This window comes from Mastomys coucha, unplaced genomic scaffold, assembly GCF_008632895.1.
Source record: "Mastomys coucha isolate ucsf_1 unplaced genomic scaffold, UCSF_Mcou_1 pScaffold22, whole genome shotgun sequence".
Lineage (NCBI taxonomy): Eukaryota > Metazoa > Chordata > Mammalia > Rodentia > Muridae > Mastomys > Mastomys coucha.
Genome location: NW_022196905.1, coordinates 94,218,558 through 94,231,896, shown reverse-complemented (window position 1 = coordinate 94,231,896; position 13,339 = coordinate 94,218,558). Strand labels below are relative to the sequence as shown.

Sequence of the window (13,339 nt, the reverse complement as noted above, 5' to 3'; positions counted from 1 at the left end):
GCGCTCAGGGTCTACCTACCTCATGGCCATGCGCTCAGGGTCTACCTACCTCATGGCCATGCGCTCAGAGTCTACCTACCTCATGGCCATGCGCTCAGGGTCTACCTACCTCATGACCATGCGCTCAGGGTCTACCTACCTCATGGCCATGCGCTCAGGGTCTACCTACCTCATGGCCATGCGCTCAGGGTCTACCTACCTCATGGCCATGCGCTCAGGGTCTACCTACCTCATGGCCATGCACTCAGGGTCTACCTACCTCATGGCCATGCACTCAGGGTCTACCTACCCCATGGTGACTTCTTCCTCCCATAGTCCCTGCCTGAGACTCCAATGGGACCTTCAGCCCTGCCTACCTCTCCTCCTAGCTACAGGCTGTAGGGATCTTTATGAATGAATCAGGGATAATTTGAGGGCAAGGTTTATACAACAAAGATGGTATACATGAGGATTCATTTATCGTGGATAGTGATAAATTATCCAGGCCTTGGGATACAATATTTAGCCTTTGAATACGTAGCAGCACCAGGCCAACCTATTACTTAAGTGTGGGGTCAGGATTTGGGAAGAATCATTTCGGAGATGGGCTTTCTCTTTATACTGTTTAAGATGCTGGGGCTTGAAAAGGAAGAGTGTGGCTCTATGCACAGATGCCCCTCTGGTACCAGTCTTCTCTGCGTACCAGCTTGGGCTGGTTTCCTCTTTCTGACATAGTTTACAGTGTAACTATGGTGAGACCCATATTTATGTAGTTAGTTTCTTTCTGATTCCGATATGTGTGTGTGTTGTTTTAATATACAGGCTTCCCCTGAGAGATCTACAAGAACTCAGCAGAAAGAATTCCAGACGCACATTTTGGACAGTGTGATGGACCACTTGCTTGCAGCTGATGTGTTATTGGGTAATGCTGTGTTTAATTTTAAAAGGCTTGTATTATCACTTTCTTCTCTCGAGCTCCACGTTCTCCTTCCTTCTGCCTCTTTAGTCTAGCCCATTATATAACGTTTTTAATGTTTGAGATGATATATTCATGGTTTTGCACATAGCTCTTTGCTAGTGTCCCTATAGAGTGCTATGTCTCATGCACATATGCTTATCCATGTAATTGCTGATAGACATATAAAATGTTCCAGTTAGGGACAACTCCACTGCTGTAAACATTCTTATTCAGGAGCTACAAACATGTATAGCACGTGTGTCTATATGGTAGCAAAATCTCCAGTATGTGTATGCTTGTCTTCAGGATGTGTTTCTGAAGGTCAAAATGCACTGGACTGTGTTCTCTTAAAGCATTTGTATTGAATGCCATATGAAAGTTACACTTGAGACCTTTACAATAGAGATATAACTTATGTATCAGACAGCGTGAAATTTCTAAGAGAAGAAAATGCATGAGTTCGAAGCTTGGCATAGTGTGGCTACCTGTCATTCAGGCATGATGCCAGAAGCTGTATCAGGGGGATTGCAGGTTCAAGGAAAGCCTAGGCTACCTCATGAGACCCCTCTCAAAAAACGAAATTATAAAAGTCTTAACAGTTTACTTCGTATGCTACCCTTTTTTGGTTTTTCAAGACAAGGTTTCTCTGTTGTAGCCTTGGCTGTCCTGGAACTCACTCTGTAGACCCGGCTGGCCTTGAACTCAGAAATCCACCTGCCTCTGCCTCCCAAGTGCTGGGATTAAAGGCGTGCGCCACTACTGCCCGGCCTGTATGCTACTCTTGAATGATCACTTGAATCATAGAACCTCTGTGCTGGTAAATTAATATTTTTTTTGCAAAGTAATTTGCCAGAAGTAATCTTCAGTCAGTACGCAGCTATATTTTCAAAACTAGATATCAGCTCACATTTTGTGCCTCTTCTCTGCTGAGATCATCTGTGCCACAGAAGGACACAGAATGAGAGCCCTAGCAGGGATAACAAAGGATCTGGTATGTAGAGCCTCCGGATGATGCAGTGTGAGCGAGGAGGGCTGGTCCAAGCCAGTGTCTTCACAGCAGCCCAAGGGGGTCACCTGGTTAGGGGAGACCACACTGCTGGTCACAGCTGTCTGAGGCACTTGACTTAAGCCCCTTGGTTTCTTCTGACTCTTACGTCACTTTATTGCTATGGGAAGTGTGCCACAAATAGTTTTCTTTGGAGGACTTTTCATTCCCATTCATTATTCACAAATAATCCATCTCTAATTGAACTTTTTTTATTGGGTAGAGAAATATTGACTATTGCTGACAGTTCCAGCTTCTTACAGGCTGGCTTTAGGTCTAAGACTTTCAGCCCACAAAGCTTTAAACTTGAGGAAATATTCTTTCCAGTGTTTATCCTGATTTCCATCTGTGCACATCATTTTCTAAGAGCATGAGCTCGTGGTTCATGAGGATGGTGGTACACTCGGCTTGCCTTAGCCTGTGTCTTTAGGGTCTTGTGCCTATAGATAGCAATTCTCTGTTTTTCCTGCTGGAATTTAGGGGAAGATGCGTCTCTGCCTATTACCAGTGGAGGAAGCTACCAGGTATTGGTGAACAACGTGTTTTATTTCACGCAACGCGTGGTGGACAAGCTTTGGCAAGGCATGTTCAACAAAGAATCTAAACTTCTTATAGATTTTATAATTCAACTCATTGCCCAGGTAATCCATCGTCATTATTAACTGTGGAGTACATGTTTTTCTTTGGATCATCTTTCTCCTATTGTGTCAAAATTACTGGAAATAGATGTAACTAATTAGATAATGTTAACTTCAGATATACCCAAACTTTTTAAAAAGTGAATTAAAAAATCCATACTTTGACTCTTGCTCCGTCACCTGGGGCCAGTGCTCTCCTTATTGAGGGTGCCTGGTGTTTTCACACCATGATTGTTCTAGCCATTTCCCACCCAGGTGCATTAAATCCTTTAGTCAATATAGCTTGGTAAGTTTTTATGTCATTGTATGAAAACTACAAGGACATGAGCATCCATGCTGAGGGAACGTTCTCCTGTCAGCTGAGCCTCCACTGTTTGTCATCCATAGTCCTTAGGGGGTGCATTTCCCCTCATGCTTGCTGAAGAGCATTTGACACACAAGACTAATGTTACTTTATAATGTAGAAAAATGGGAAATTATGGTTTCTGGTTTTGTGGGTTTCTGGGTTTTGTGTGTGTGTGTGTATGTATGTCTATGTGTTTCTTGTCTTTGTTGTGGCTTGAGTTATTGTTGTATGTTTCTTTGACCATATGTTTCCTAACAAGATAAAGAAACAAACAATGTAGTTTAGAAAGTGGGGAGAATCGAAGTAGTTGGGAGGGAAAACCCAAGGTTTTCTAGAGCCAGAAGAAATAAAATTTTCAATTTAAAAAAATGGCAAATTAACTTTTATTACATGAATAACATATGGTGATTATAAACAAATTTAAAGATATAAGAAGTAAATGAAAAGAAAAAACCTCTCATCACTATGCCATACTGCAACACTTGCTGTGTGCTGGTATGATGGGGTGGACCATTTGCTCTGAAGACAAGCATTTACAATTAAGCCAAAGAGAGCAGCTCTCAAGCGAGGGGTGACGCCTGAGCCCCACATAGCTCCTGCTGATGCTCTGGTGGACTCTTTAGTGAGCATTGAGACTATCTACCATAGTTTGATGGAGGTCTCACGGGGGCGTCTGCATGCTCTGTAACATGGGTGTGGACTCTCCTCACAGGGGCGTTTGTACAGGACTCTCTTCATTCTTAAAATGCATTTATGTGTCTCATGGGTTCTGAGTCCATAATGGCAGGGGTTAAGTATTTTTCAGCCAAGCGCTCCGAGGACTTAATATGACGGCTGTTGTGTAGTAGCTGATACCAGCATGCTTGTGAACGACAGCAGGGTTTGCAATTTTGTCCTCTCACTGAAAAGGTCTTTCATTTCTTCAGTCCAAGAGACGATCGCAGGGCTTGTCGCTGGATGCAGTGTATCATTGCCTCAATCGGACCATCCTGTACCAGTTCTCCCGTGCGCACAAAACCGTCCCTCAACAAGTCGCCCTCTTGGATTCACTCCGGGTCCTTACTGTGAACCGGAACTTAATCCTGGGACCCGGAAACCACGACCAAGAATTCCTTAGCTGTCTTGCTCACTGCCTGATTAATCTCCATGCTGGAAGGTAAGTCACTTAGATTCCGCTTGCCCTGTTGTCTTTGATTTCTTATATCTTTTGTGATAACAATCGCCGTCTTGCTTTTGTAATTACTTTTGTTACTGCTTTATGAAAACCGTACAGGGTTAGGGTTGCATTTAGCAGAAACTATGAGCTTTTCTTTCTTTTCATTTAGTTTTTAAATGAAATCTTTAAATATTTAATTTTTTTCATAATCACCATATATTATTCATGTAATTATAAAAAGACATTTGCTTTTTTACTGAAAACATTTGTTTCATATAATAACGCTAATTATGGTTTCCCCTCCGGGGTTCTCCCCCACTGACTCAACTACACACCCTTTTTCTTTCTCTTTCTTTTGAAAACAGTCTAACAAAACAAAAGAAAAACAAAAAACCAGAATAAAGAGAAAACAGAGAAAAACCCAAGAAACTCACAGGCACTCACATGCACATACAAACCTCCAAAGGCACAAAACCAGAAACAGTAAGGTGCAAACAAAAGTCAGTGTGAAATAAACAAATCCCAAAGCAGTGTGAGACGATGCCCACAAAGGTACCACTGGTTCCTATTGCGCTGGCCATCTACTGCTGTAGAAGATGAGCCATGTGCATCGTTGTCTTCAGTGACGGAAGAGCTAGATGAGCCATGTGCATAGTTGTCTTCAGTGACGGAAGAGCTTAGCATTGCACAGCAGCTGTTAAATGCCTGGCTGCTATTGAAGCAGTGAACTACAGACTGGGGGTGGGGGGCACAGGCATGCAAGCAGTGGTCTTAGAGAAGAGACCTTTCTGTAATTTTAAGATAAAAATGTTAGCATTAATCTAAAGCGCCTCTTAATGTTAACACGCCACTCTGAATCCCTAGAAACGTCCTGAACCATGTGCAACCCTGTGCATTTGTGAGATCTTCCCTTAAAAATGGCACCTCTGTGGTAAATTAGGAATCCTGTTTTTGTTTTTGAATCTGCCGAATGTCTGTCTGGCGGTGATGGAACGATGTGGTGGGGCCCGTGCTTACACGTTTTTCAGAGTAATTCATAGTAATTACAGCCCTCGGCTATACCATCCCCTCAGATATCTGGTTTGAATGTTTCAGCAGTGTGGAAGGATTTGGACTGGAAGCTGAGGCACGCATGACCACATGGCACATCATGATTCCCTCGGACATCGAGCCAGACGGTGGCTACAGCCAAGACATCAGTGAAGGTAATCTTCCTGCTGAAAGGTGGCAGTGTTGCTCATTTCCTGTCTTTAGACATAACAACACTGGTTTCAGAAACTACTAACACAGCCGACCTGTATACATGCCAGCCTATACACACACTGCTAAGCCTGATGACGCTCACCTTGAACCTTCTTAGGAAACGTGGTGGCATCTGTGCCGCAGATGCTATGCAGCGTTGCCTAGAGCTGCTGATGTTTGTGTTGGCACGTCCCCACTAGAGACAGATGTCTTCTGAGACAGATTGTCACTGGTACCTCTTGATACCTTTTGTGTTTATTTTTGAGTCAGGGTTTCACTACATACCCAGGCGGACCTTGAACTCACTCTGTAAGCTCTGCAGACTGGCATCGTCAGTCTCATTGGGAACTCATGACGCTATATGTTGGGGAGCACTCTGACCTATGGAGTCAGTCTCCGGGGCTGGTGATTGACTGTCAATCACAGGCCCTTCTAAGGCTTGCTAAAGATGGATGGGCAAGAGCTGGAGAGATGGTTCAATGGTTAAGAGCACTGACTGCTCTTCTGAAGGTCCTGAGTTCAAATCCCAGCAACCACACAGTGGCTCACAACCATCCGTAATAAGATCTGGGATGTCTGAAGAGAGCTACAGTGTACTTACATGTAATAAATAAATCTTTAAGCCGGGTGGTGGTGGCGCACGCCTTTAATCCCAGCACTTGGGAGGTAGAGGCAGGTGGATTTCTGAGTTCGAGGCCACCCTGGTCTACAAAGTGAGTTCCAGGATAGCCAGGGCTATACAGAGAAACCCTGTAAAAAAACAAACAAACAAAAAACAAAGATGGATGGGCAAGCTGCCGTGAGTAGGGTAGACACTGGCGCAGCTACAGGGGAGTGTGGATGGTCCTCAAAAAACCAAAACAGTAACAAAACAGAAGCCAGCTATGGTGATAAACACCTTTAATCCCAGCACTTAGGAGGTGGGCAGGTGTCTGCCAGTTCAAGGCCAATAACCAAGACTACATATTGAAATCCTGTCTCAAAAGAAAAAAAAAAAAAGGCTACTGCATGACCTACGTTATGGCCTTACCTGGGTGTATGCCCAAAGGACTAAGCCAGCTTACCACAGAGATATCTGAATATCCACAGTTATGTCTGTGTGTGCCACTACTCACAACAGCCAGGAAGTAGAACCAGCCTAGATCAGAAGTCGTGCCCACAAACACAATGGGATTTTGTTTAACTGTAGAGACAAATGAAATTTTGCCATTATCAGGAAAAAATATGATGGTTCTAGGAACCGTTATTAAGTGAAATAAGCCGAACTCAGAAAGAGATGCTACCTGTTCACATCATACGTGGGATCTAGATTTAAATGTGCATACATGGAAGAGAGAGAGAGGTCATGAGAGTTAAAGGAGTCGCCATGAGAGAATGGGGGCAGATCCTGAAAGAGTAAGGGGAGAGAAGAGTGTGGTGGGATGCAGAAGACAAGGAGGATGGAAGAGTGTGGTGGGATGCAGAAGACAAGGAGGATGGAAGAGTGTGGTGGGATGCAGAAGACAAGGAGGATGGAAGAGTGTGGTGGGATGCAGAGGACAAGGAGGATGGAATAGTGGTGGGATGCAGAGGACAAGGAGGATGGAAGAGTGTGGTGGGATGCAGAGGACAAGAAGGATGGAAGAGTGGTGGGATGCAGAGGACAAGGAGGATGGAAGAGTGTGGTGGGATGCAGAGGACAAGGAGGATGGAAGAGGACCAGCAGGAGAGAGTGGAAAAGGGCAGTGGACAAGAGCTGACTGAATGGGGTGTGTGTGTGTATGTGTGTGTGTATGTGTGTGTTTATGAAAACACCTAACGACAATACTTGTTTTGTAATGTATTTGAAAATTAATTTAAATATAAAGAAAATAAAGTAAAAAAAAAATGTTTTTAAAGACCTAAAGATATAGGCCTTTGACAGGATATTTGTGGTCCTGGATTCATTTGGGGGTAACAGGACAGTCTGCAATATCAATTCTTAATCTGGAAGTGGGTAGATAAATACTTGTAATTTTTTTTTTATTTTGTAAATGAGTAATACAGCATCTTCTCATGGGTGTGAGGTTTGTTTTAATATTTTCCACATTGGCAAAACTTAACTTTGGCTTATCTACATTAAATACCTCTTCTCATTGAACTGAACATAACCTAGTGGTAAGATTTTGTTTCACAATTAAATATATTACTTCAAATTCCTAGATGGAAAGCAGGAAGAAAAGAGCTGCCTTTGTATTCTCTCTGGAGCCTTTTCTTTCTTTACGTTTTTCTAGGGCGTCAGCTTCTCATTAAAGCTGTCAACAGGGTTTGGACCGAGCTGATCCACAGTAAGAAACAAGTCCTGGAGGAACTCTTTAAGGTCAGCCTGCCGGTGAACGACAGGGGCCATGTGGACATAGCCCTTGCCAGGCCACTCATCGAGGAGGCTGGTCTGAAATGCTGGCAGAATCATCTGGGTAAGAAGGGTCCCCTGGGTCCCACAGCTTCTGCCTGTGCGCCTGTTCGCCTGTGCACACTGCAGAGTGAGGCAGTCCCTGCGCGCGGTGTACTGGGGCTATCCGGTGCGCACTACAGACTACTTCCGCTTTCTACAGCTCAGGCTCTGCGCTGGCCAACTCTGGGTTTAGACAATAGCACTCCCGCAGATGGCACAATCTAAGCTACCATCTCCACAGCCTCTTATCTGGAACACTGAGATTTTAGACGCCCGTACTATGTGGTTTTCTTATTAAAACTGCCTTGGTAGCTATTTTTAACATATTAGGTACGAACACTCATCTGTTTGGCTGTGGTGATGTTGAAGTGCTAAGTTATGGATCCTCAGTGGTTAACTATGTTCATAGCCTTCTTAAAATGTAAAACATTTTGTGTTCCGAAATATTCTCAACAACAAAAGTTTTCAGATGACAGACTGAATCGTTAGCGTAGAGACACATTATAATTTAAATTTTCACATTAGTAGAGGAGTGCCATCGTCACAGCCAAACATTAACTCAGCCACCACATAATTGTCAAGCGCCCATCCTTAAACAGGATCAGCAGCAGCAGTAAGTCTGTAGTACTTGAAAGACAACCATGTAGCTCTGAGGTAGCAACTCTTGTAGCAGTTCTTCATCTAGTGACTCATCCCCAGATCTGCTCACAGGCGCAGCAAAGCAGCAGGGCCGCTGGGCTCTACATTGCTGAGTTCTATGTCTGTAAGCCTAAGGTGTTTCATTTACACGGGCTCAACGACAGGCTGAAAGTCAGAACTGCAGAGTAGAACAGTGATAGCCTGTACTATGGTAGAAGTTGTGGGGTCTGGTCTGACTCTTCATCTAATTTCTTACTGCATTAGGGTCAGATTTTCAGAATGTATTTGAGCACTGAAAGCAGCAGCTACAGGAAGGGAATGGCGGATGATGGGGAGAGAGCTGTGATCTGTAACTGTCATATGAAAACAATAAAAGCACATGTTAAACGGCACAGTTACTTGATTTTAAATTTACAGCCCACGAAAAGAAATGCATAAGTCGAGGAGAAGCCTTGGTGCCTACCACACAGTCCAAACTGTCCCGAGTCAGCAGCGGCTTCGGTCTGTCCAAGTTGACAGGATCGAGAAGGAACCGAAAGGAAAGCGGCCTCCACAAACACAGTCCTTCCCCACAGGTACGAGGCTCAGCTGTGTGACCCCTGAGGCCGGTGCTTAGATCTCCAGGGTTGCTGTGTTTTATATAATCCTGCTAGCATATGCAAGCCGAAGTCTTAAAATGGAACTTTTCTACATTCCACTTTAGAAGGAGAGGGCTGACAGATCCCAGAGTGTCTTCCTTTTGTAAAATGCACATGGCACTGGATATGCGCGTCCGTCTCGTAACTAGACCCAAATGACAGTGACCGAAAGAACATTTAAGTGTTTTCATGTGTTTTCTGACTGTGAATAATGTCCTTATTGATAATTACAGGAATCATGAGGCAGTAACAGAGGAGTGTTTACCTTTATAATCTAGTTGTAAATCCTTGTGATTGATTTTATTAAATCTCCCTCCTCCATTAACCTTTCGTCCTCACACTTGACCCTTAGGCCAGGGGCAGTGTGGACAGGGTCTGTAAGAGCTGACGTGTACCCTGCATATGTTGTGCCACGCTGAGCTTCCGGGAAGGGAACTTTGAGGTGTGGTCCAGTACGTAGGAAGAGAATTAGGGAGTGCCTTGAGAGTCTGTCCCTGTGGAGAAGAGTAGGGAACCGTTCCCTGGGGAGTACCTCTGGAGTATGCAGAGGAATGCCATGGGCCATGCTGATCTCTCACACTTAGCTTGTCTGCACTGAGCTGAAGCCGATGAGCCTCGCACTGCAGCTCAGCCATGAGTTGGCTCTGTGGGACAGTGGCACCTCTCCACAGATGAGGCGGCTCCTGAGCATGCCAATAGCACCCACAAGCCAGAACTCCAGTGCTGGGGTGGGAAAGTGCAGACCTGTGGCTGCCGCATATCCCCAGTTGTCATATAATTCATCATTTAGTGTGTTTTCTAAAGTAGTGCAGTGGCCAGATTTTAACTCACAGTTCAGCATTAATTTCAGGCACGATTAATTTTCAAATAATTAATTAAATAAATCAGGAAACTTGAAGGCCTTTTTCTCGATGGTTTGTTAGGAGATTTCCCAGTGGATGTTTACACACATCGCTGTTGTTCGCGACCTGGTGGACACACAGTACAAGGAGTATCAGGAGGTGAGCATCCAGAACAGTGGCGGTGATGTGTGTCTGGTTTCCTTGGCTTGTGATGTTTGCTAGCTGTTTCTAGTGTGCCATTCTTGGGCCCTAGCAAACCCTGTCTCTCATAAAACCACTAGTTTCCTTTCCTTAAACTATCTAAGTAAACTACAATTTATATTATTTACTGAAATGACTTGGATTGGATTCACTCCCCCTTTGTAACTCTGTTCCAAGTCCGCTGTGCCTTTTTGTTGTTGAGAAGCCATCCTGGCCCCTCTCCCCCCAGCGTCAGCAGAATGCCCTGAAGTACGTGACCGAGGAGTGGTGTCAGATCGAGTGTGAGCTGCTGCGGGAGCGGGGGCTATGGGGCCCCCCCATCGGTTCCCACCTAGACAAGTGGATGCTGGAGATGACAGAGGGGCCCTGCAGAATGCGGAAGAAAATGGTGCGCAATGACATGTTCTACAGCCACTATCCCTATGTACCGGAGACGGAGCAGGAAGCCAGCGTGGGGGTGAGTACCTGCTGGCCTCACTGGAGTTCCTCATTAGTCGGCTACCTGCTTGGGCCAACTGTAACTTGAGGACTGTCTGTAACTAGTGGCGTCGCCATGAGCGGTGCAGAATAGACTCTGGAGCCTCACTGCTCCGGTTTAAAATGCGGTGCTGCCACAAGGCATGCTACAGAGCCTCCTTAGTTTTCCACACTTTTACATGTTTAACGTTGGGAAATGGGTTGTTAGGACGATTGTGTCAGTTGAGTATATAGAGTCTTAGAGGAGTGTCTGCCACGGAGTTAAGCACCTAGCGCCTCCTGTCTTCCTGGGTGGGAGTCCTGCCTCCATTCATCTTATACTCTGTGGTTTCAACCATGATTCAGGAGAACTTTTTAATTCTGAAGTTTTTATACAAGAGTTAGTTTCCTGGGTCCTGAAGTTAGCATAGTATAGGTGAGTCTCTCCTCCAAGGGGAAGAGTGTGGGACGTAGACAGAGAGGATGGGGTGGGGCTTTTAAGAGAGCCACAGGAAGTATGCTCTGTTGAAGTTTAAGCTCCATATATTCAGAGTAAATCACTCCTGCCCTTAACCATGTTAGAATTAGAGGTCACCTGACTCCTCTTTCAACTCCCTAAACTCACTGCCCCTCAGCTTATGAAATACAGCCAGACACTTGTCTGAAGGCTGGACGGGCAGGGCTGGCTTGGTTGGAGCAAGGGCTGGTGAGTCGGTCTTGTGCCTTGTGTATTGAAAGTGACCATCAATTCTAAGTGACATTTTCATTATTCTGTTGTATAAGCTGAAGGATCCAGTAATGGTTAAAAAGCTAATTCTATTTTAGATTGTAAATTAGTGATCATTTCTGTAGTTGATTAAAGTTTTGCTTATTTAACCTTTGAAGAAGAGTCTAGGAGATTGTGTAGTGGGAAGGTAAATTAAGACAGGATCTCACAGACTCCAAGGATGACCTAAGATGAAAATCTTCCTGCACCCATGTCCCAAGGGCTGGGATTGTAGGTGTGAATTTATTTGTATGCATGTTTTGCTGCATGACTTTGTGTGTGCCTGTGTGCCACTGGTACCTCTGGAGCCTGCAAGAGGGCCTCAGATTCCCTGTGACTACACCACCTAGATGTGAGGGACACAGCCTGGGTCATCTCTCCAGCTTGTACCCAGAAGTCCCTTAAGCCTTGATGATAATGCATACTGTAAAAATATTTGAGCCGATTGTCCAACCTTTGAATTTTATTTCTGGATTATTTTGAAGTTTGTTTTTAGAATGCAAAATATATTTTGATCATTCATGTTCCATGGACTTGAAAGCTTTGGAAGATTATCAGCTAAAACTAGTGTAACAAAAAAACCTAAGTAATTAATGCCTTGAGAAAACTCAGTCAAATGTGGTAAGCTTGGGGCTCTCATCTGACACTCTGTCCTCTCTGCTTTGGAAAAACATAGTTAAATATAACAAATTTCAGGTTCTCCTTTGAAAATCTCCTCTTTCTGTACAGTGACTATTTGAGGAGGGTGGGATCTTTCTTATAGTGCAAGGAGCTGCACCAAGTGGCACTGTTAGTGTGTGGTTTCTGCAGTACTCAAAGCTGGTATTCGCACATCAGCATAGGTTATGATGGAAATAGAAAACTCAATTCTCTGAGACCTAAAGCAAAAAAATAAGATCCTGGGCTGGCAAGATGGCGCAGCCGGTAAGGTGCTTACCACAAAAAGGTAAGAGGTGAACCTGGGTTCAATCCCTGAGCCCTCTTGATAGAAGGAGAGAACTAACTGGCTAGTGGTCCTCTGACAGTATCACACTTACACACACACACACACACACACACACTCACACATACACAGTCACACACACTCACATACATACACAGTCACACACACACACTCACACATACACAGTCACACACACTCACATACATACACAGTCATACACACTCACTCACATACACAGTCACACACACTCACTCACACACACACTCACTCACACACATACATAGTCACACACACTCACTCACTCACATACACAGTCACACACACTCACTCACACACATACACAGTCACACACACTCACACATACACAGTCACACACACACACTCACACATACACAGTCACACACACTCACATACATACACAGTCACACACACACACTCACACATACACAGTCACACACACTCACTCACACACTGATACCAGTCTAGCTACATAGCTGTTCACAGGGCATAGCTCCAGGCAGGAAGCTGTCGTACTTTACAGTTCTTTTTCTGATGAAGGCAATCTCTTGTAGCTGCGTCTACATGTACATTTTCATATAGATCTTCTAGGACTCAAACTAAATGGCTTATTTGGGAAATTTTGTTACCAGCATGTTTTTGAGATATTATAATTAAAAAGTGTAAAGTTGCTTTCTAGAAATTCTGACTAAAGAAATAGATGTCTGTATGGTCATAATTGTAATAATAATTTAGTATAATTTTTCTAAGTAAAAGGGAGTTGTGGTAATACTAGTTTGTTGGCACACCGCTCACACTTGCCTTTCAGTTCCAGGCTCAGACAAGGGTTGATAGCAGGTGACCACCCTGTCACTTGTACACGTGTGTATGATGTGCACTGCCCACCCTCTGGTTGATAGCAGGTGTCCACCCTGTCACTTGTACACGTGTGTATGATGTGCACTGCCCACCCTCTGGTTGATAGCAGGTGTCCACTTGTCACTTGTACACATGTGTATGATGTGCACTGCCCACCCTCTGGTTGATAGCAGGTGACCACCCTGTCACTTGTACACGTGT

At 44.4% G+C, this 13,339-nt stretch overlaps 1 protein-coding gene across 8 annotated transcripts in view; it reads left to right on the top strand.

The window, feature by feature from the left end:
• Wdfy3 (WD repeat and FYVE domain containing 3) overlaps nt 1-13,339 on the top strand; it is a 247,489-nt gene that overhangs the window by 192,069 nt on the left and 42,081 nt on the right. For 6 of the 8 annotated variants that reach the window (XM_031337002.1, XM_031337009.1, XM_031337005.1 and 3 more), the window contains 8 exons: nt 802-901; nt 2,463-2,623; nt 3,893-4,122; nt 5,218-5,327; nt 7,617-7,799; nt 8,834-8,991; nt 9,978-10,055; nt 10,327-10,554. In XM_031337002.1, coding sequence (XP_031192862.1) covers nt 802-901; nt 2,463-2,623; nt 3,893-4,122; nt 5,218-5,327; nt 7,617-7,799; nt 8,834-8,991; nt 9,978-10,055; nt 10,327-10,554 — 1,248 coding nt within the window. The remainder of the gene's footprint in view (nt 1-801; nt 902-2,462; nt 2,624-3,892; nt 4,123-5,217; nt 5,328-7,616; nt 7,800-8,833; nt 8,992-9,977; nt 10,056-10,326; nt 10,555-13,339) is intronic. The other 2 variants (XM_031337004.1, XM_031337008.1) reach the window with 1 other exon arrangement.